General features: G+C 39.1%; 2 protein-coding genes across 2 annotated transcripts in view; both read left to right on the top strand.

Annotated features, from left to right (window-relative positions):
* Nucleotides 1-14,361, top strand: part of lemd3 (LEM domain containing 3) — a 17,188-nt gene extending 2,827 nt beyond the window's left edge. Inside the window, exons 2-13 of the mRNA XM_032505707.1 lie at nucleotides 3,076-3,116; nucleotides 4,424-4,493; nucleotides 5,086-5,159; nucleotides 6,698-6,777; nucleotides 6,874-7,019; nucleotides 7,584-7,685; nucleotides 8,657-8,759; nucleotides 9,358-9,536; nucleotides 9,944-10,025; nucleotides 10,272-10,377; nucleotides 10,462-10,540; nucleotides 11,980-14,361. Coding sequence (XP_032361598.1) covers nucleotides 3,076-3,116; nucleotides 4,424-4,493; nucleotides 5,086-5,159; nucleotides 6,698-6,777; nucleotides 6,874-7,019; nucleotides 7,584-7,685; nucleotides 8,657-8,759; nucleotides 9,358-9,536; nucleotides 9,944-10,025; nucleotides 10,272-10,377; nucleotides 10,462-10,540; nucleotides 11,980-12,149 — 1,232 coding nt within the window. The 3' untranslated portion in view covers nucleotides 12,150-14,361. The remainder of the gene's footprint in view (nucleotides 1-3,075; nucleotides 3,117-4,423; nucleotides 4,494-5,085; nucleotides 5,160-6,697; nucleotides 6,778-6,873; nucleotides 7,020-7,583; nucleotides 7,686-8,656; nucleotides 8,760-9,357; nucleotides 9,537-9,943; nucleotides 10,026-10,271; nucleotides 10,378-10,461; nucleotides 10,541-11,979) is intronic.
* An 856-nt stretch (nucleotides 14,362-15,217) lies between these two features.
* Nucleotides 15,218-24,460, top strand: part of msrb3 (methionine sulfoxide reductase B3) — a 22,125-nt gene continuing 12,882 nt past the window's right edge. Inside the window, 4 exon segments of the mRNA XM_032505709.1 lie at nucleotides 15,218-15,267; nucleotides 15,269-15,317; nucleotides 15,319-15,383; nucleotides 18,995-19,113. Coding sequence (XP_032361600.1) covers nucleotides 15,233-15,267; nucleotides 15,269-15,317; nucleotides 15,319-15,383; nucleotides 18,995-19,113 — 268 coding nt within the window. The 5' untranslated portion in view covers nucleotides 15,218-15,232.

Below are 24,460 nucleotides of genomic sequence, written 5' to 3'. Positions count from 1 at the left end.
CACCTTAAACAGCTTAGAGCTTAACAAATAAGCCATATTTCGAAATAAATTACAAAACTACTCATTGTGTATTTACACCAACTTAAAGTGTACTTAAATGTAAAGTGCAGAGCAAAGAAAACAATCACATATCTTGGATGTCAAGATAAAAAGGCATGGGGTGGAAAATATTTTAGGCTTGTCCTGCTAATCACTACAGACATTTTTCAGTAGTAGAAACAATTTTTCTCACGAGTAGTGCTAAAGGAACTGCCGATCTGATCGGCCTTTATGGAGACCACCTATCAAACTATTTAAAGCCTTTATCGACCAATAACGATCAGTGACCGATCAATCGGAGCACCCTTAATTTATACAGTACTTTGAACGGCTTTAAACCGTATATGGTTCAAGGTTTATTTATTGTAATTTCCCTTCACAGGGTGGCACAACAAAATGCAGTTGTAGTCTCGTAATGCTGCTCAAAACAAAAGAAATAGTGCATTCCTGTTGTGCATGTTCTAAATGTGCATGAGAAGGAATGTAAACAGCAGCAAGAAAAACACTGGTGAATTGTTTGGGCAGATAATATAGCTGTCATCTTAACATTAAAAATTCCACATCAGGGAAACATAGTCCTACCCTGGAAATCTAGAGCTCTTGCGAGAGCACAATGAGAATTTGCTCCGTGGGTCACTCTGGCAATGAGTAATGATGCTCATTATCCATGCCCTTGGAGCCGAGCTGCACCAATCACACCGGTGTATCTGATATACAGTAGGTGGGCAAGCTAAACAGATGACAGCGCTGCGATGTCGAAGTCCGGAATCTGTCAGTAAACATTGGTTGTGGTGTTCTCCAATTGCGTGCAGTGATTTTTCAAATGCATGCTTGGTGCCGCCCCTCAAGTTGGGCCATTCTCATTACTCATAGCCAGACCCTTAATCTTTCGGATTTGGGTCAAAAATTTCCAGGCTAACATTGTCCATCAACTTTGACAAAGTTTGAGCATCATTGATGTTAACATTTTCCCATTAAACTTATACAGGATAGAGACTTTATGTACGCAAGTATTTGGCATGGGAAAGAGAATTTGCTTTTTTAATCTTTCTATTATCGTATGTATTAATCCATTCCTTTTCTTAGTGACGCAGACAGCAGCACAAATTATTGAGGTGTTTCGAGTCCCACTGAATCCAGGCAGACCCCTGGAGAATTCTATTCAGTCAGCTATAGAGAAACTTGCATAACACAACAGCTAACTGTATACAGTGAAACATGGAGCAAATTTGTACAATAATACAATCATGTTAAGAATACAAAACCTTATGAAATGTAATGGTTTATTTTTTAATACATTTTCTATTGATCAATAAATTGAATCTGATGTTGAATCACGCATGTGAAACGCGGATTAATTATTAAATTTAACCATCATAGTATAAATTACACTTTACTGCCGTGGTTATGTGAACAGGGCGCATCAGAGAGACAGAGCGATGCAACATCGCCTCTGCAGCTTGTGCGGGTAAACAGGGAATCAGGGCAGTGCTAATAAAGCAGTGAAAATGGTGAGCTTAAAGCTGCCACCGTGCGCTTACACTACCTCTAAGTTATGCCTGTATGTGCTTCAGTCAAAAAGACAACAATATTAAAAGTTAAATGTAGCAAGTTTATGGGAGCTACTGGCCACCACATCTTCATAAATGGAAAGTGTAAAAAAAAATACCATAACGTTATCCACACACATGCTCCTAGTTTTCTTTAGTTGCAAATGCGAGTGAAACGCTTTACTGTCAAGCCCTTCACCCTCTTTGAGAAATTTTGGTCCAATCCTGGCCCTAAACACACTCTTGGTAGGGTTCTTTCTGATGTGTTTGTGATAAAGTAAATTACATTTTAGAAGTCTCCAGGCAGTTGCTTGTTGATGGCCCAAACTTTCACCTGTCCTCCTTGATGTATGGGCGAATACTAATGTCCAGACTTCTCTGCACTTGCAGACTTAAAGGGTGCGTTCCCAGGAAGTATGTGAGTGCCAAGGGTTGCCCAAATCCACAATTAAGTAAACAAGGACTCTTGAATTGCAAGAGACTTCCAGAGACTCTGCTTGGTGTGAAAACTTTATCAACACTTGGCTCAGAAGATTACCCAACACCCATAATGCAAACTAATAACAATGAAAAAAAGCAAGAACCATGTTAATCAATGATTATGATTCTCACTTAATTAAAAACAAATGTTACGGTGGAAAAAAATATCGACAACTGGATCTTTCATGATTCAGAATAATTTCATGCACACGCTCAACGATGCATGTGATATGCATTACTGCCGATGGTTTCACACTCTTCCACTGATCCACAGGTGGCTGTAACGCACCAAAAATTTAGCATTGTGCTAGCAAAAGCAAAAAAAGAACACCATTGGACAGTAAACATGGATGTAAACTTTGCAGGTTTAAAGTTTTTTTTGTGTGGAGGTTTTAGTGTTTCAAATTCATAGAAAAGTATTCCAAAAAAATTCCAAATGATACACACTGGGCTTTGGGGAGAAACACTGAATGTACACAGATTGTTTACAAGAAAACTCCACAAGGCGCCTTTTATTGATTAATCCTTTGGATCAACCTTCACGATAAATCAACAGGCAGATGTCAAGTTTTCTTGAATACTATGTACAAATATCATGCACGTAGATAAATAGGGGTTGGAGGGAAAATGTGGAGTAATTCCCCTCTTAGCATCATGCTTTAAGTTAAAATGTTGGTGTCTCCTTACTCCATACACAGTATAATTCAGTCATAAATTCATTTTGTGACTATGGTCATTGTAGTGAGATGGCAGTCTTCCAAGTGCCTAGCCGATGTGTAAGTTTTCAAGACTTGAGTTTCACATACAGACACTGACTGACTCAAGTGTTAAGTAATGTCTGAACTACACTCATGTTCCCCTGTCTCCAAACATGCTGTCCTATTGTCAACAACCACATTTTTCCTTCTACTAATCCAGCTTGTGTGGTTTTATTTAAAGTGTGGCTCTAGAGAGCATGCTGATGTTTCTGTCTCCTTGAATGTATCTCGCTCTCCTTTTGTTGCAGTTAAGAACCACCCTTTTGGCAACGATTTTGACTCTTCTTATGTAAGTAGATATTTTCTCACCTACTCTTTCAGTTCTGTGTACTGATAACAAAGTTGTGTTGCAAAGTTTTTGTTGAATATATTGAGCAGAGTAAGTGTGATGTTTGAACATTTGTTCTGAAATTAGATTGGATGTAATGGATGTGAGCAGTGAACACAGTTGAAGTGCTGCCTTGTTAATGAGTTGGCCTGCCGGGGCTGAACTTTCTCAGACGCAGCACTCAGTGCTACCTTTCATGCTTTTGACATAAGTAGAAAAACCAGTTCACCTAAACTGATACTGCATGCTATTAATAAGACACACTAGGTTCCAAAGTTCACTTAATCTTGGGGCCTAGATTGTAGAGATGTCCCAAGCAGATCGAGCATGTTTCTAAAATAAAGCAGATCAAAATCTGATCCTGTCTTTACTCCTCTATGTTTTGTCCACCTGAGCCAGCTGGTGTTGCAGCACTACTCTCCTACACTACAGCTGGCCTCTACTTTTTAGGACTCTGCGACATATGAACTTTTAGTGGACGCAAAGGGACAGTGTGCATTTTACATTGCAGCCCTTGCTCGTGGGTGCTGGTTAGAGTTCTCATTGGACCAGAAAATTCAAAAGTTCAAATTTGTTTGTCACTTAGACACCAATGCATGGGTAAAAGTAAAAAAAAAACAAAAAAACTGTATTTATCCAAATTAGCACATATTTGAGACAATGCATAATTTGCACAATCAAACTAAAAAGTTCAGAAAACTTGTAATACAAAAAAATATTGTCTTAATGTAAATAATAAACTGGGGAAATTTCATGGTTATGTCTTTTAGTTCAAATATTTACCCTGTTCACCTGTAGCAGCTCCACTTAACCAAGACTGTAATGGGAAATTGTCCCATCACCGATTACAATAATTTTCAATACGTGCCAGTACTTGGATCTCTTTTTCTATGTTATAGAGGATACTTCTATGAGTAATACACATTTTGCCAAATTTCTGTTGCAATTTTTGGGATAGTCACCCCCTTTTCCCACAAAATGCTTGTACTAATCAGCCAATACTGAAATGATTTGCGTTCATTTTTATTTATGTTTGTTTTTTTAAATGGCAATATAGTTTCAGTTTAGTTTTTATTGAAGGTTTTAGTTTTTACTTAGCTTCAGCTTACTACAAAAAATTTCACTGCTTGTTTTGGTTAACTATGATAACCCTGGTTTGAACATATTTGAAACTATAAAAGTGCCATCAGAAAGGTCTACAAATGAACTAATGAATAAATATAAGCAGTTCTGTTGGTAGAGTGTCCACTAAGCATGTATGTCTGCAGAAAAAGGCGGAGAAGGACCTGATCCTGAAGCTGCTGCTCAATCTACATGACCACCTGGCTCACGTGGCGGGTAGCTATTAACTCTGCACCACACTCTGTGGCCACTGACTGACTGTAGAGCTGTGTGAAGGAACAAGACATTATTAGGCTGTGTAGCGAGTATGAGCGGCACAGTTTACGCTTAGAATTTTGAGAGAGTTGCTGAAATGTAGCAAATATAGGTTGAATTACAGTAACAGGGACTCTGACATTAAAAGACATACATACATTTACACTTTCTATACTGTACACACAGATTAAGGAAATTTGATACATTGTCAAATGTGTGATAGAGGTTCTTAGACAAACAGAGCCGGTGAAAGCGGCTTTTAATGTTATATATGTAACAGAAATTGAGTAGTTGACAAAAGTGATGATATCTTAGTAAATTCCTAAACCAGAGTACTTTATTTAAATCACATCCTATTGAAATTATCCAATACTTGTATAAATATAGTATATTTAAAATCTCCTGTGATACAAACTTTAGGTCATACCACCCAGACCTATTATGCCTGTCATATAACATGAGTACTGATCAGTAGATGAACAGGCTGTTCCACACATTGTGTTGGAACAAGAAGAGGTTTTTCTTCAGTGATGGTTTGATATTCTGATTTCAGGCCAGCATGACTGTGGAGACCAACAGCATCCAAACAGAAGTCTGTCCATTAATGAGGCCTCAGCATATTTACTGGTACGTCCACAAATTAACATAACTCAGCATTATCCAATTAACAAATTTGTACCTCCTTGACTCGGCGATCCTCCGGTGTGCAAGCTGGAAATAGCCTCAATGTGTCATCTTGAAGGCTAGTTATATCCACTAGAATTCCTCTATAATATAATTTTACATACAATTTAATTTGTTATATTTTTTTTAAATATTCTAATATGTAATGCTCAAATGCAGCCTGTTAAATATGTACTACACTACTCAGGCTTGTGCACTTTCATTGCCACTATAAGCATGTTACACGCTCTGTCCAGTAGAGGGACTTCCAACATCACCCTGGCCTTGAAGGGGACCTACATCATGGAGCATTGCATTTCTGGCACGCCGCTCTCTGTTTACATTATATTCCACCATGAGCACACAGCGACAAACAAAAATCAACAGAAAACTCTGGAATGAAACATTATGTAACAAGTGGAGTGGCTCTGTTGTGAAGGCTAACGTTCTTTGGTTAGCACAATTACATCATGTTAGAAAGCACAGCCAAAACAGTTTGTCATAAACTAAATAAAAGACAATAAAAATGACAATAGTGTTAGCCATGATGCTAACGGCATTGATAAGTAAGCCAAATTATGGTGCCACTACTATTTCAGTGATTTATAAGCAACCTGTTTCTTGCAGATTATACCGTAACTAAGAATAGAGCTGTTAGAAGGTAATATGTGAGAATGAAGCTAACTGACAGCTGTAGGATAGCTAACATCAACTTTCTCTGTCTCCATGAAGCTCCCAGCTAAGCTGCGAGGCAGTTAGAAAACCAGAACGAGCTAACTAATGATAACATAACCATTTCTGGCCAGAGCCTGTCACCCTCTCTGTCACTCTTCAGCCAGAGTTCATAAAACATGACTAACATGGAACAGCTGATGCAGCTGTGTCACACATCATATTTAATTGACGCCGCTTTAAAATGACAGCTCCATGCATGGATGTCTCGTTTTGTTAAGCGCCTGTTGCCGCGACTCCTCGCCTCGCATCTCAAGTCTTTTGTGGGCGGGACTAAAAACGTAAGTAGGTCAAGCGACAAGAGGATTTTTTCAACAAAACCTGAAACAGGCCCTGCAGTATACAGTAGTGATGCTGACCATCTTTCTTACGAGCAGAGATTTCACACTAAAGTATATACAAATTACATCATCAACGAAAGATAGACAACAGCAAGTTTAGGCATTAATGTCTTCAACTGGAGTTTATGTGACTGCATCTCACCTCCGTGTCGAATGAATCAGCATCAGTTTGCATCTGCTTGTGGGTTTCTGTACCTTGCGTTTGGCTTCCAGGTGCGCATGAAAGGCAGCGTTTAGCACATTTACTATGAAACAAACTGGAGACAGTGAAAGCAGAGCTAAAAAGGAAACCCAGAGAGTATAGAACAGTACTGAAAAGCAGTAGTAATAAAGCAGGACCCTTCGGAGTGCAAACTCATGGATGCTGATTTGTTGTTCTAGCCATCTGGTAAACTGTTCTCTCATCAGTAGCATGTGTCTTTTGTTCAGGCTCAAAATGAGGACTTTAAAGGCCTCATTCTTACTTCTCTGGAGTGGATCATCCGGACAGGCCAGGATGTTGGGATAAGGTAATACATGGTATACATATTCATGCTGACCAAAAGCCTTGTATGTGACATCCCTACTTAGTGTTTGTCTGTGTGTGTCTGTGGGTCTGTGTGTAGGCTGACCGCTAAGGTAGCTGATGATCCAGTGACTGATGTGTCTGAGATCTCTCAGCTGGAGTCCACGCATCCCAAGATGCCCTTCATGTGCCGCTTCCGCCGAGCCTTCCTTACCGTCATCAGCAGAGTCTTCCTAATTGCAGTTGGTGAGTTAAGCCACACCACATAAACAACACCGTGCCTGAAACATGTGGAGTGTAGATCAATTACTTTGTTCCCAAAGTGCAGTGATTGACCAGTTACAGTTGTACTGCCAGTGTCACTAATGATGACTGAATATAACTGACGCCTATAGACCGTTAAAAGAACACAACCGAGGGGAGGACAGCAACAATGTCAATCAATATAGCATGTTTTCCTTTGTAAATAAGTTAAAAAATAAAAAAAAACTTGTACTAAAAAAAATGTGACCTGTGCTGAAATTAGATTGAATCACCTTTACTGAAAACACAAGGGAAATAGAGTATCAGGCATATACATGTGTAGAGGTAAGCAGTTGAATAATAGATAAAATTATAATAAATAGTAGGTGAGTCAATGAAATTAGCAGGATTTATCTTCCTTGGACCTGTAAAATCTGTACTGTGTAAGATTCTGTGGCAAAACTTCCAATATTTGTTAGTGGTTAACGTTATTTGCTCCACACAGCAGCAGAAGCAGTTTGTAAGTAGCTGTGTTTGAACCTGTGAATCCTGTGTTTCTGTGTTCAGTGGTCGGCTTTGTGTGGAGCGTGGCCTGCTACATGAAGTATCGCTGGAGGAGAGAGGAGGAGGAGACCAGGCAGATGTATGACATGGTGGAGAGGATCATCGGTAATGAACAACTCACATTCACTTGACTGAAGCAAAGCTGCCTGACTCAAGCAAGTGAATGTGAAACTCAGTAGTTTGCTATCTTCATCTTTCATCTGTGTGTTCGGTACCAAGATGGTCCCAAACATGTTTCATCTTAAAGACTGAAAGCAGTGGCAACCTGAGGAAACTGTTCGCTTTGTCGGAAGTGAGAAAAGAAAAAAGGACTCATGAATTAATAACATTAAGTACTCTGTTGCGTTTCCACCCAAGGTTCCCAGGAATTTTAGTCCTACTAACGACTTTTTAAGGAACGAAAAGTTCCTTCAGCATGTTATCTGCATTTCCATCGTGGTATAATGAAAATTAGTCAAATTTGTCCGTTGACGTCTGAAAAAAAACATGACAGGACGAGGGATGCTGGATGGTAAAAACACTCAGCCTGCAGTTTACTGTGTCTGCTTGTTTCATCAAAAAAACACTTGAAAAAATAAATAAACCTTAGATTTCGTCTCACTTGAAAATTTACTGCTGAGCCGGGAAGTCAACGGACTTTCAACTTTACTTTTAGTGTCACCAAACAAAGAGAAATGTTCTCCCCTTGTCCGAAAATGGGCATAAATTGATATTAAAGCACTTGCTTGTTTTTTATTAATAAAGCAGTTGGCGAGCACAGCACCCGCGCTGTGTGTGTTTGACCAATCAGCGACGGTCATCCCTGCAAATCCCACTCCAAACGTCCCTGTACTTTCTTAATTTAGACCTTGGTCCCTGCTGTCCAAACACAATAAGTTCCTCAGAAGGTTCCTAGTTCCTGTGGTTGAAAAAGGGGCTTAATACATAATATTTAATTACATACTCAATATAGTAAAAAGTCTATATACTATGTATCATACTGTATGTCCTGATGATTTGTCAGTTGAAGTCATTGACTGCTGGTTTTTGCTGTATACAAGTGCTGTAATCCTGGTATCAATGGTGGTGTTGTTCAGATGTGTTGAGGAGCCACAGTGAGGCTTGCCAAGAGAACCAGGACTTGCAGCCCTACCTGCCAATCCCCCACGTCAGAGACTCGCTGGTTCAGCCTCAGGACCGGTCAGTACTAACACTTTTAACAGCGTGATATTTGGTATCTGGTATCTATTCTTAAGTGAAGACAAGTACATCAGGGCCTGAAATGAACACCCCGCCATACATACATTTAACATCCCCTACACCACTGACTGAAACTACATTCTGCTCTCGTCCCAATGTTGACTCTAAACAAACCAGCTTCTGTACATAACTACACTGTAAAAACGTGTTTAATTTATGGACAGTTAAATAGTTTTAGTTTATGATAAAAAAAGAATGCACACAAAGCATCATGCCATTTTGCGGGATTTACATACAGAAACCTGTTAAATGAATGAAAGTTGGAAAAAAACAGACAATATTAATCTTATCTGACATCACTATCTCCCCCTTCAGTCTTAAAATGGCTCACTTACAGTATTTCACTGTTTATTACACTAATGTATGCAATATGTCTGCATTCATGTTGCAAGTGTTGCAGAAATGTTACTTGGTAGGAATGTCATTTAGACCTATATGGAGAAGTGACTCGGGAGCTTATTGAAACAGGAACCTGTCATGTAAAGTTGCCAGAACCCATTGCTCAATCAGGTAAAGAAGAAGTTGTGATATTTTGCAGGAAGAAAATGAAGAAGATTTGGGAGCGGGCTGAGAGGTTCCTCTCAGCCAACGAGTCCAGGATTCGAAAAGAGACTCAGAGGATTGGTGGAGCGGACTTTCTGGTCTGGAGGTGGATTCAGCCTTCTCTCAGTTGTGACAAGACCTCCTTGATGCCCTCCAAAGTCTGGCAGGGAAAAGGTAACACACTAAAAATGTTCTAGTTGCTTCAGAGAGCATTTTTCTCAAATTGTAGCAATGACTCCTTCAGAAACCGGAAAATGCAAGGTATCATGGGTAAACCAACATTGACATCTGATAGGGAACAGCACACCATCGCTGGCAGAGAATGTCTGGTAAACAATCTATCCTATATCTGCTGTTCAGTTCAGTCACTTTATTATAGCTAACACATGGGAAAAGTAACTAAATGTACATAATCGTTTTTGAATCAAATTAATTTTGAATCCAATCAGGAGCCGTGACATTTTCTGAATCGTGCACCTCTAAAATATATACAACATAATTTTATACCACAGGAGCAATTCCTAAAAAAAATCCACACATGTACAAATTAAGGCCATTGAGTTTTTGTCTCTCCTCTTCAGCTTTCCCACTGGACCGAAGGAACTCACCTCCCAACAGCCTGACTCCATGTCTGAAGATCAGAAACATGTTTGACCCAGTCATGTAAGTACCAGGCTCTGCTGCTTGTTTATCCCTTCTGTTGTCTTCACGCTGACCTGAAAAGTTTTGTTTTTCTGAGTCAAAATTTAAAATGAAAAACCTTTTTATCAAGGTTATGGTCGTCTTTTTCAACCCTTTTTTTCAACGTTTGACAACCGGAGGGTTATTGCGCTGTCAGGGGTGACCAAACTTAGGCTTTTCACTGAGTTGACTTTCTGCTTGTAACCTTTTATGCATTTGTTTTGTCAGGGAGGTTGGGGAGAACTGGGATCTAGCCATCCATGAGGCCATCCTGGAGAAGTGCAATGACAACGATGGTATTGTCCATATCGCCGTTGACAAGAACTCGCGAGAGGTATGCTCTATCGGATATATATAAGCACACATCCATGCTGTTGACCGCAGTGATGTCACACTGTGCTCGCTGCTCTCTCCACAGGGCTGTGTCTATGTCAAGTGTCTTTCTGCAGAGCACTCAGGGAGGGCCTTCAAGGCACTTCATGGCTCCTGGTTTGATGGTAAGTCACACTCTTAATAACACATGCAGTAGAGTGCATCAGCAGTAACAAAAGGGTGAAAAGAGAGACTGTGCTGGTTGTGCCGTAATACTCACACAGTGTTCTCCACAGTTTCGGTGGGTCCGGGCAAGGTGCATTAAATGTAATTACATTAAGCCCAAGCTCTACACATGTTGAAGCTACCACTGCAGACACCCAATTGCTCTTTACTGGGTCTAATTAGCATGACCAACAGTAGCTCAAGTAAAAGAGCACAAGATTTAGCTAAAAAGGGTTGACTGTACACAACCCCCTATTGCCATGAGAGTTAAAATGCTTACAGTTCCATAGATGCACACAATGGTCAGAAAATAAAGGCATTAACAGCCGTTTTATGCTTAATTGAACTAACTAATGAACTGTGAATACTCTCCGTGATCTTGTGAACTGTGCTTTACGCTGGCCAGACTGAACATACCACAGAGGGGATGGAATGTACCTCTTTCAGAATGGGGGTTGAACCCTTTTGAATCTTGACGTAAATAATACTTAATATTGAAAAATGCATTTTTTGTGATTTAAAAAAACTGCCTCGTAGTGCCTTAAATAGTTTAATTATTGGTTATAACACCTGATGCGAGGCATACACATAACAACCACCGTTGCGATTGCTTTTTTGGCATAGCTCAGGCCTTGAACAGGCTGAAGGGCGGCCGGGTCTCATTGCTGAGTCCCGATCACTTTAAAACCCGCACAGAAGTAGTCCTGTGAAGAATGAAGTAAAGCTTCAGAGAAAAGTTAAAGCTCTACCTACAGTATATCTACAGCACCGCACATCTGACCAATCGCAATGTAAAGTGGCTACAGGAAGCAGCTCCTCTATTAAGATGGATCTGACAAACCCTCCTTAGAAGCGTACTGGGTGTGCAGTGTTCTAGTAGTAAGACCTGGGTGTGCAGTGTTCTAGTAGTAAGACTAGTAAGACATAACAATCAAACTGGATTGTCTGGATTGTTTTCTTCTCACCTGTGGCAATACACCCACACCTACACAGCTCCTTGTTATTTTTTAACAAAGTCTTGAAGTCAGTCTGAGCTCCTGCTAAGAATAATCAACAACTTTCTGACATCGCTTCTGATGGGGGGAAACAAAAAACATTTTCTCAGTGTTACTAAGAGCAGGGATGCAACAGTGAAATTTAGTGCAGTAAAGCAATCATTCAGGTGCTTTTTCTCACTCACCATCTCCATCCCTGAGCAGATAACTACTTTATGTAGGAGGATTTGGGGAATATTGAAACAGCAGTAGAAGGTACAGTACATCTTACGTAGCTGTTGGGGTGTTGGATCTTGGATGAGCGTTCCTGGAGCTGGGGAAGCTGTGATGTGTGATGTAAGCTCTATGTATTGAAGAGCACTGTAGTAATTTGTCAGTGACAGGCTTATCTTTTGGTTTGACAGGTAAGCTGGTGACGGTGAAGTATCTGCGTTTGGACCGATACCACCAGCGCTTCCCACAGGCCCAGGCCTGCAGCACACCTCTGAAGGCCTCCGTGAACACCACAAGCACCATAAACACTACGCCCCGCCTGCAGCATCGAGGCTCTGCCAACTCTTCAGGCTTCACATGAGATGAGCATACGCGTTCTTCTCTGTGCCCTCCCAGCATGACAGCACCAGTCTGCTGCTGCTCCTTCACTGCTTTAAAACGGGGAAGACTTCAGTCTGTGTCTCGGGAGAGCTTTTTTTTCCTTCTTTTTTCTCAACAGAGGATCGCAAGAGAAGTTGTTCAGCGGTGCAGTGTTTGTTTTTAATAATCTTTTGTATTAAAATGTCATGGATTTGAACAAGGAAGCAAAGTTCTTCTGGAATATTTAAGATGTGTGCAGAGACTTCAACCTCCACCCTCCTCTTCCACAGTCTCTACCATGATGGAGTTCATTTGGGCACTGTATGGAAATGGCTGCATGTATCAGAGTATGCCTCTATGTAAGCTTTCAATGCAACACTTTGTGGGTGTTGATTTCCCGGAAAGTTCGATGTACTCCCTGTTGTTGTTATTATTATTCTGATGATTATTATTTAGTCGAGGAAGGCATGACCAGACTGGTAGAGGGTGTGCTGTAAATACATGTGAATGGTGGCACAAGCTTTATTACTTCCTCTGTATTAAAAGCAAACCGTAAGCTCACCTTTTTTCTCGCTGCTCACATACCACAGCAGAGTACATCTGTATCAGGATCCTTGAGAGGTTGCAACAGCACCGATACACAGAACAGTTCAGATGGCAGAGCAGGGTAACCTCTGTGTTTGTTGTTTGCTCCAAATATTCCATGTATGGCCTTTTCTTTCCCTTTTGTCTTTAATTTTGTTATAGCATCCAGCAGCGCTCGTAAACTCTAAACTTTGGAGCAATGTAACAGAATCAGGGAGTGTACCTTTAACAGTCACCTGAAGCTTTCTTCTCCAGATATAATCCAGTATATATACAAATTATTAATATTATTTCTTATTATGTTTATTATTTACCTCTTTCAAGTCAGGTCATTTTCACTGTGGGCGCGTCCCCTCATATTTCCAGACCTGTGCTGGACAAGTGGTGTGCACTGTCACCTCCTGTGTACATGACCAGAGGAGCACACAGAGTTCAGGATGGTTCATGTCCAGTTTACAATTGGCTCATCTTACTTTGGAGAAGCTGATGGTTAACAGTCATGATTAACCCGGATGCTGTCACTACTGGTCTTTAAACATATCAGCCTCTTGTGATTATGCTACCACTCTTTTTGTCATAAGGAGTACTGTGAGGATGTTTTTTCCACTCAATCCAAAATGTCCCCACCCCTGTAAGAAGACTGTACTGAGTTTAGGGTTTCCTGATTGCCTGTGTTTTTAACAGCACCTGTGTATTCCAAAAATGCTAAAAATCCAGGAATTGCCAGACATAATTTCATTTTTTAATGCAGTGAACTAAACATTGGATTCAGTATTTGCTGTGTGAAATTTTACAAATGATGCACATTTCAAATATTTAAAACCTGCTACAACAGTTTGCAGCTGGTAACCCTACTGTGCCTTAAATTTGTGCTTTTTTAAGACTGGCACTGCATTACTTGAGAATGTTCTGGATTTAAGAAATATTTGAACTGTTTAAAGGGGAAAAAAGGCCTGCCATAGATGTAGTTTTGGTAGAATTTGACATCTTCAGATTTGGTATTTTGTAGCAATTTCCTTTGATATTAAACCAAATGCTTCTCTATTTATTATTTTTTTTTAAATCAGCTGGGGTGACGTACTATTTTAATGTCACTAAACCTGTTACATATGTGTCATGACTTTTTTTTTTTTCCATGGGGGATTGACCTTACATCCGCTTCCAAACAATTGTCAGGATGTGTAAAATGACAAAATAAAGTGAACACTTTCTGAAATAAGCCAGTTAATGCATCACTGTAATCTATTTTTGTACATCTCCAACAGAATGGTGTACCTGCAGCGTCAGTCTCAAACCACACTGACTGTAATAAGGAGGAATGTAACTGTTGGTGTGATGTGATGGCACTTCTCCAGCCTTGTGTGTCACCTTAAAATGCGTCCTCATGGGAGCTTTTTTTCTATGATGTGTTTTATGTAAACACTGTACATTGATATAACTGTAATATGTACTATTACATGCAGCTTTATTTTGACTGCGTTGTATGTTTGGAGTAACCAGTATCCCTAACCTGTTAGCCAGAAGGATATGTGCACAATACTACAGACATTTAAGAAGATCCAGAAGTTTTAATGTAATTTGTCGATTGTACAAAAGCTCAAATTAAAGGTTTATTAGGAGTTTTTAAATTGTTCTTTTTGTGCTGTTGTGTAATGTGCACACATAGGGCAAACCTTTTAGAAACGGCTTTCTGCAGTTTTTTGTGTTGGTAGCTTTGATTCATCTGTCAAGGCTGTTTTAGGTTTTTATTAAAATTTGTCACCTCTGCATTGGCTCATTTGGTCGATGAAGGACTTTTTTCAAGACACAAAAACAAATTTAGAGAATTCCAGGAAGGTTAGCTGAAGGTACCAAAATATTTTTCCCTTTAGTGAACATTCTGGAAGGTCCCCTAAAGGCATTACCTTCAGAGAACATTTGGGGAACGTTCTGAAAGGTCCTCTAAAGGTATTACCTTCAGAGAACCTTTAGGGAACGTTCTGGAAGGACCTCTAAAGGTAATACCTTCAGAAAATCTTTAGGGAACGTTCTGGAAGATCCCCTAAAGGTTGTACCTTCAGAGAACCTTTAGGGAACGTTCTGGAAGATCCCCTAAAGGCATTCCCTTCAGAGAACCTTTAGGGAATGTTCTGGAACGTCACCTAAAGGTATTCTTCATAGAACAGAAACTCATATCTACGTGACCTCTCCCAGAACCATGTTTGCCCTTCAACAATATATTAAGTCAAAATATGCAAATGACAAAGTATAGGCAAATCTTTTATGATTGGTATTCATCATAATTTACATTTAATTAAGTATTATAGCCAATGTTTGCATTTATATGACTAATTCACAATTTACACTGGTATTACATTATAAATTCAGAAGTAATTTCGTTTCGTTAAAAAAAGCTAACGTTACTACGCTGCTGTTTTAGTCGTTTTATTCGTGTTGAAGAAGACTGTTGTCCGGTTACATCATGCTGTGACGAGGCTGGGGTCCTGTCCATAATTGGAGATGTTCAGGCACTCTGATCCACCCGTACACAAACACAGTCTGTCGGTCAACGGGACGGTTGTGGTGTGTGCGGTTAGTCTTGTGTGCAGATTAACACTGGCGATACTTTACTTCTCTGTCACCGTTGTTTTTCAGTTGTTGCTTTTCTCAGGTAAGTTATGGCGCTGTTTTTTGTATTTTGTTGACTATGTTACGGCAATGAAGGGAACGGTAGTCAAAGTTAGCATGTACCAAGACATGGGGCGAATGTTAGCACGTTTTCATTCCAGAAAGTGGAGATAGAACACACACAATGCAACGCAATGTAGTAACGTTACTGTAATTTAGTACAAATTAGCATTTCACAGGCTAACGTTAACGTTACATAAACTGATTAGACCAGCGCCAGAATGGAGCTTCCTGTTAGAATAGATACAATTCCTGTTTCAATATGGCGCACTAGTGATTCAGGTTAAATAATTAAAAGGCAGCGGCGTGCCTGACCAGCTAACAATTTTTGGTTCCCAGAACGTTCTGGGGACGTTCCCTGGAGGTTAGGTTTGGTTAGGTTTTGGTTGTAATAGAACGTTGTTTTAGCGTTCTGGGAACGTTAGTTTTTGGTTACGTCGAACGTTCTCAGAACGTTCCCCTAACGTCCCCCTAATGTTGCAATCTGAATCGTTCCCCTAAGGTTCATTTTTACATTCCCCTAACCTTTTTAAAAGACTTTAGCAACCATGGTACCAATTTTATTATTACTTTAAACTGTCTGTGTATGAGCAGGAAGGAATTATTGAACAGAAAAACTTGATGAGATTTAAAAGAAAAAATATATAATGTAATAAAGAATCAGAATCAGTTTTATTGGCAATATAGACCAAGGTTATACTGTCATCGAAAACGAACAAAATCATTAAAAACTATGGGGAAAACATTGTTGGTCACTGAAATAAAAATAAAAACGAGGCATTACAAATAAACGGTAACTAAACTGAAACTTTAACATCTGTTTGCAAAACTAACTAACATAAAGTAAAAGTATTGGGTAAATGTCCCTAGTTTTCGTCGTTGTTAATGTCTAAATAACAGACATTAACAGACAATAACAGACATGTCAAATAACATATCTTTCTGAACATAAAATGTTCCGTAGACATGTATAGTTTCCGACTGGAAACCCAGAAATTCCGACGTGTTGTGTCATATTAAACACAACATAGCCCGTGCCCCTCGCCTGGTGGTACCAAAATTCAGAAGAAGCGGCGTCTTGTGTAGACCGTTTACGCATCTGTGCTCATCAAATATGTATGTTATTGTTGAAAACTTTGTGAATACATATTTCTAAAATTTGATGTTTTGGTTGAGTTGTTATATTACACAATACTTTTCCTGACCTTTTTGAATCCCCCGACAAATAAACCATATTATAAAAAAGACTAAAACTAATAAAAAAATAAAGTAAAACTAAGCATTTTCAAAAAATAAAAAAACTAGATAACACGCTTTAAAAACTAATTTTTATTTATTTATCTTGATATTAAACACATAATGGTGCAAATGTAGGGTGCAAGATTCATATTGGAATGATAAAGTATGTTATGTGTAGGTGAATGGCCAAATCAGCAGGTCAGGAGAGTGATGGCAGTGGGAAAAAAGCTGTTCTTTTGCCTGGGTAAAGAGAGGAGCCTGGTCGGGCTAGAACTTTCCCCTCCCAGATCGGACCTGCCTGCCCTTGATTATATTATTGATAATATGGTAAATTAATGACTGTGACGAGAAGCAGGTTGGGCTGGGCTAGGTGGACGCTGCGATTCCTCACATACCCCAACTATAAGTTTTATCAAAGAGTCCTGTTTTAACTTTACTTGTAAATGTGGTGACGGTGTCTGCCTCCCAAACCAAGATTGGAAGCTGATTCCACAACTGAGGAGCCTGATAGCTGAAGGCTCTGGCTTCCATTCTACTTTTAGAAACTCTAGGAACCACAGGTACTCTGCATTCTGGGAGTGTAGTGCTCTAGTGGGGCAATAAGGCACTAAGAGCTCTTTGAGATAATATGATGCTTGACCATTTATAGCAGTAGTTTCAGAGGTGTTTAAGACCCAGCACAATAACTTCAGTTTTGTCTAAGTTTAACATCAGAAAATTGTAGGTCATCCATGATTTTTTTTATCTTTTTATGTATGGTTGAAGTTTAGCTAACTGACTGTTTTTGTCTGGCTTGATGGCTATAATTGGGTGCCATCCGTATAACTATGAAAGTTAATGGACTGTTTGCCAATAATATTGCCCATATATATATATATATATATATATATATATATATATATATATATATATATATATTAGGTGAATAGAATTGGTCCAAGCACTGAGCCTTGTGGGATGCCATGGCTAACTTTAGCGTACCTGGAGGATTTATTGTTAACCATACTAAATTGAGATTGATCAGATAAATAGGATTCAAACCAGCTTAATGTGATTGCTTTAATACCAACTAAATGTTCCAGTCTCTGTAACTGGATGGTATGGTCAAAAGTGTTAAATGCAGCACTAAGATCTAGTAAGACAGTTACAAAGACAAGTCCTTTGTCTGCAGCAGTTAGGTCATTAGTAATTTTCACCAGTGCCGTCTCTGTGCTATGCTTTCTAAATCCTTACTGAAAGTCCTCAAATAGACCAATCACATAACTGATTAGTGACTGCCTTCCTCTCCTCTGCCTTCCAAGGATCTTGGAGAGGAAGGGGTGATTAGATATAGGTCTATAGTTGGCTAAATCCTAAGGGTCAAGGGTGGGTTTTCCGGAGAGGTTTTATCACAATTTCTTTAAATTACTGAGGTACATAACCTGTTAATACAGACATATTGATCATATCTAGTAATGAAGTATTAACCACAGGTATAGCTTCTTTTAAGTAGCCTTGTTGGGATGGGGTCTAAGAGACATGTAGCTGGCTTAGCTGAAGAGACCTTTTTAGTTACACATAAAAAACAACAGACAAAGCATAAAAATACACTGAGGTGTGACACAGCCTGATTCATTAAAATAGAAGCACATATAAGGGTTAGACAGCTGAAAAAAAGCTTTGTGTCAATGCAGCTATGGAGCCCCCTTATTAAATTAGGGCTAGATTCATACAATGTTGTTGTAACAAAGCCTAACTTTTAAGATTATTAATATAAAATGTTTACTCCAGACAAATGTGGTCATAATATCAAGAGAAATGATCGATGATGAAGGTAGATTAATAGCAGGACTTTGTATTGACTGCATAGACCTATGGTACAGGTGTATTTAATAAAGTGTTAATGCAGTATATATGGTAACCACTGGTAGAATACTGTTTTCCTACTGGTTAATATTAGTCATACACTGGTGAAAACACTGCTATATAAGGCCATCTTTGTCGAGCATTTAATCACAAAGCAACCCTCTCAAACAGTGAGATTTTCCTCTTGGATTATGACTGTCTGGCTTTGGATATGTGTCTCCATTATGTGACTGCTTTAGAGGATGTTTTCTCAGGCTGCCACAAAGAAAAGATCCAGAGAGATTAAATATACTTCAACCCCTGGTGATGATCAGACTGTTCTAATTGATTCACTTATTAATCTTTGTAGCTGTAGTTGGAAATATATTTATCTACACATATGGGCAGATGTACCTCCAGTATATTTTAAGTCATGAATCCCAGCCATGAACAGTTGTTACATATTTTTGGGCTTAGAGAATAATTCAACCGCTGTGCTTCCCTTTCTTTCTCCTCTCTGTCTCACTTCAGTGTGACTGTTTTTCTCATGGCTGTCCTCCTCAGACGTGGACTTTTCGTGACCCTGCATCACGCCCTAGGGCAAGGCAGCAACTCAGTCTTCCACCCTGCACTGCCTGCTGCTCTTCTAGGTAGAGTAACCTAGTAAAAAATAGTTTATCAAGAAGTAAAACACATGTTTGAGTGAAGGGGGACTGTATCTCACACATGCAATCTTGAGGTGTCCACATGCTTTTGGTAATGTATCATACTAGCAGAGTCCCCTTTCAAAATGTGCCTGTTTGCAACAGGTCGATTGCTTAGCCTGTGGTGTTGCTTTTTGTAACGTTATCCAGAAACAAATTGTTCTCCGTGCGGGCGCGCGCGCCACACACAGATGGCTCTGGCCACACGGAGAAAAAAGTGAGAGAAAAGAAAAGAAGTTGTAAACCTGATTCAGCTTTAAATACAGTCCTAATCTAGTCCTCAGTAACAAGTTTCAAATAATGTCACTGGAGTTACCGTTATTATTGTTTCCGTCATCATTACCATATTCAATCTAATTGAATGGGACGATACTGTACGTTGCACTTGACGCACCACTAAGAAAACTCAACAGATTCGGCGGCATTCTGCATTAATTTGCGACAAATCAGCGCAGCTTGATGGCGCTAAGGTTAGCACAAAGTAGTATGGACGGCGACATGATTGAAAAATTAAGAAAAACAGAGATTGGGCAGACAAGCAGCAAGACATTCCCAATAATCCTTGGCGTTATCTGAGAGAGATGTTTTGAGATAGTAGACATCAAGAATGACTCCTGGCCAATGTGCTGGGCAACTTTTTAACTAATGTCTGTTTTAGTAATTCATATTTTAACCTTTTTATTTTCTTTACAAAGCCATAGCTGAACCCACACACTTGTAGATTCCTTTTAAAGGTTTGAGGTGAAGATTAAAAAAGAGAAACTGGATCTGTGAATTCCCACAGAATCACAACTGAATTCATATCTTGCTGCTCTGTCAGAATCTTATTAACTTGGAGTCCCAGTGTCTGTCACACTAATCATATATGGGATGTTTTATGCCCATTGGCATACATCAATTTAAAATGTAGGTAATGGCATATAAAGAGTATGTTTTCATGTCTACTGAAGTTCCTCAGTGTGCTCTCTAGTAACATCTGTTTGGTCCTGGGAGCTTTGCATAAAAAATGGTTGTCATTCGCAAGGCTACTTTTACTTTTATAATTTCATTAAATTTCCAAGCCTGTACTTTGTTACTTTTACTTGGGTAAAAAAGTTAAATCAGTACTTCTACTTTTACTGGAGTTTATGTGAGTATGTTGTTATGTACTTCTACTTACTTACAGGAGTATGTGAGTACTTTTGCCATCTCTGCAGAGAATGCTGCAGATTCAGACATGGACTCATGGCAGTGTTTAGGCTTTATTGTTCAGCTGCTTAGTTTTATTCAGTTTTTTTAATATCCAATATCCAATGCTGTATAAATTGCTCAAAAATCCAAAACCCAAGTTCATTGGGTACCCAGGAAACCAAGTGTGAAGTGGATTTGATAAACGGTTCATGAGATATTTCACCGATGAAATGGACGGGACGTACGGATGGACTTGTTCCCCATTTTATTAGATAAATACCTAATGTTAAATTTGGGTAATGTATGGATTTCACTTAATTGTATTTTTTTTGTAATGAAGGAATTGGTCATACGTGCAGGTTAAGGTATTAATTAATGTTTTTCTAGGTGTGTGTCCATCATGCCTTTTACACTGCATTATCAGTGGGAATTTCAAACAGATCCTGATCCAACATCGTTATTCCACTTCTTGTCTTTGATGCTGTTCAGTATCTTGATCTGTATTGTTTCTCCCTGTCTGCCCCCTTCATCCAGCCTAGTCCTTGGTTATAGCCCTGCTGTGAAGTTCTACTGGTGGTTGGTGAACCTCTCTCCAGCAGCCATGTCGGGCTTCAATCTTCTGCATCTAATAACCAAGAGCCAGCCTGTAACTCTGAGGCCCTGCAGTCTTCCCTCAGGTCCACTGACTGGGTGCTGTGTGCCTGCTGTGCTCTGCCTCTCTAAAGCCTTAACACCTGGCATGTCTTTACTGTCCTAGTCAACGTGTGTTCAGAATGATGTGAGCTGCTTTTAGTTCTTTTCTTACATTTGATCGGTTCTCTTGGGGAATACCAATCAAATCTTTGCAGTGAACAATGCTTAAGAGCTGCCAAATTGGACCACCAGATTCAGATAATGCCTGACTTTAAAGTCTAATTTTGCTAGTTTTATTTTATACTAAAAACCCTATTATTAATATAATATAGCTTATAAGAAATGAAAAAAGTAAAGCATTTTCTTTTCTGAGATGGAGACGCATTGTCCATGCAAAAATGAAAACAGTCCAAAAACTGTCCAATCACAGCTTGGGTGGAGATTACCAATGCTGACATTAAAACCTGTGAGCTAGTCGGCCAGATGGACACCAGTATTGATTGCACATTTAATTCCCTTTGTGGTTGACAGTCGGCAGTTTTACGGAATGGATTGTGCTCCAAGAGGCTGTAAAGACACTGATTTACTCATGATACTTATTTCCACTGCACAATTCTGCTTCACTCAACTCACTTTTGGTACCAGGTGCTTTTCTCTATTTCGTTTTATACTGCAGATAGTACCTTCTCAGTGTAGGCAGGATTCTCAGCTGATCGTCATCGTGACGGCACATGAAACTACCATGATCTTCATCTTTAACTTGACACTTGCTGGATCCTTTAACCGGCAACCATGTCAGCACTTCGTCAGTTGTACGCCATAGGGTATGCCATAGTGTATGTAGTGTATGCAGTAGTTTAGCAGACTGCCTTTTTTTTAAAATCTGGAGCAAGTAAATAAATTGATGGTAGCTTGGCTATTTGACAAAATGGTAGGTTTGTGCAGGTTTTCTTATGTTGCACTTGTGACTATTCTCTTGAGTGGTCTGAAGTGTTTTAACTCCAACCTTTTAGTATTGTCTCAGCTTGCCTGGAACCTCGACAGAGGTGGTACCAAAAAAGTTCCAGGACTATCTACAACTTTTGCCTTTGTAACGCAGAGGCTTCTGTTTCATGAAAATTGATAATCAGGATGCCAGCAAGTCATTTTCAATTTTCATTTTCCCAATGAGTGATGGAATATTTAGAATATAAGAATTACCATAGAAGGCAAACTTGCACAAACAGCAAAACCTGACAGTAAACCAGATGTAGATCCTAGATATTATACTTCAAGTATTCAAGTAAGCATCATGTTTCCAGAGATAAGGCTTGCAGGCTTGTTGATACACCCCATGGCGTCTAAACATGAACCTCAATATATACTGTATGTTTAAACACAGAGAGATCTGTAGTGTATTGGGATTTCCATCAAGTGGCAGCGTAACCTAGCTCAATACTTTGTGTACATTCTGTGCAGAGTTTAGACTATGGCCGCCAGCTAAAGGGCCTAACAAACCCGATTTGCGCTGGGTTGAGGGCACATCTACAGCAGCAACGTAAGTTCGCAGGCAGCATGCTGATGCTACTCTGCACTGTGCTTATCCCAGCAAAACACATTAGACCAAAACCAATGTTTTATGAAAATAATTACAGTCACACAATTAATTTACCCTCTTGTTTTTATTATATATCAATACATTACAAAAAAGTTGTGTTATAAAAAATATATAGATAATATTTAATGTTTTTTTGGCTTTAGGCACTAGGGCAGGGGTCTAGTTTTTCAAGTCAAGGACCCCTTAACTGAAAGAGACTGAGCGGGGACCTCCTACTATGTAAATTGTATAAAATGAAGTTTCATATTAAACTTTGCCTACAATAACCTGTGGGGCTGTCTAAAAGCATATATTTTTGCACAGAATACTAAGATATTAAAATAGCCCGTTCATTTTTAACATGATTTTATAAATCATGTTTTAATGTTAAACATACATGTGGCACTGTGAATCCTTATACTGTATCTGTGGATGGCCTTAGTGACATCCTTACCCATAGACCGATTTATTTGATGATGATGATAATTTGTCGGATTCCTTTTATTGACTCTGAGGACCCACTAGGGGTAAGGGACCCCTTGTTGAAGATCCCTGCACTAGGGTGTTCAGTGAGCCCCCTGCACCAACACAAACTAAACCTGTGTCTTTTGCCAATTGAAAACCAAAAAAGAGCGAGTTGAGTCGAGCTGTACCATGTAGTGGAAATGCAGTATTAGAGCTAATTCCCTAGAAATTCTCATGCTTGACAACACTGTAGTCTTCTTTACCAATTATTTTTTTAATGTGTTATGGAAAATTCATGTCTCAATGCTATTAAAGGCTAATAAATAAGTAAGTAAATAAATACATTTATTTAAATATCCCAAACTAAATGCATACATAAACAATATATAACAAATTGTATTGTTTTTACCTATTTCTTACTTTGAATTAGATTTATTTAGGCATTGTAAATCGTCCATAGCATGTGCTAATTTTCATGCCAAATGTAAGGGTTTTTGTAGGGCCATACTGTATCAATGGTTTTGCATGTTTTTGCACATTTACTACAGCTGACGTACTTTGTGTTGGTATGGGTATTTGGTCTACTGTTCCAGAAGTCCATTGAATTCTATTAATTTCTGTACAGTATAAGAATTAATTAACACACACCTCAAACTTGCAAACTTGTATAAGCAATCATAGTGAACGTCAACTCTGCATTCATTTATGGCAATTTATATTAATGTTGTGAGGTGATAGTGTAACTGCATTATTACACAATAATATGTAACAGACTTGATATTCAGTGTGAAGGATAATTTTAAGGTAGTTGATTTCCCTTACTGTACAGAAATTAATTGAAAGAAAAAAAATACATACCAAAACTGTGATAGAGCTACATTGGCAATAATTTGCGGCCATTTTTTTTATGGCCACTTGAGTCTAAATAAATCACTGAGTTCTGGAACATGGTCCGGTAAAGTGGGGGCAGTCTACGGTTTCAGCAAAGTAATCCAGATCATTTAGTCACAATGGCTCCTGGAACAGGAGGAAACAGTTATCTGTACCAAAAAAACCTTCAAGCCACACCTAGCTCTAAATCTGGGTAAGAAACTGACTGGGGCCATTAAACAGCTGTCATTTGTGCAAAACTCAGAGAAATAAACAGGAAACATTAACTGGCGACGAACAGCTTCAACATTATTCTAACAAGGATCAATTTGAGATCTCGCACTCATAAGTCAGGTGTGAGGTACAACAGTACTCAAACTTGTAAGAGGTAAAAGAGGTTCCAGATATTTAAGACCTAACGAGACTACAGTCACACCGTGGAATTTGAACGTAAAATGCCATTAAGGCCTCACGTAGAAATAAGGCTTTTTGAAACTACTTTGTTTAGATCAGCATGGGCTCATGCTGATGTCATGGAGGACCAGGTCTACCATATTTAAAAATAAATACAGAAATAAA

Source organism: Etheostoma spectabile, chromosome 23 (assembly GCF_008692095.1).
Source record: "Etheostoma spectabile isolate EspeVRDwgs_2016 chromosome 23, UIUC_Espe_1.0, whole genome shotgun sequence".
Lineage (NCBI taxonomy): Eukaryota > Metazoa > Chordata > Actinopteri > Perciformes > Percidae > Etheostoma > Etheostoma spectabile.
The sequence above is the reverse complement of the archived record's forward strand: the minus strand, read 5'-3'. Positions and strand labels throughout refer to the sequence as shown.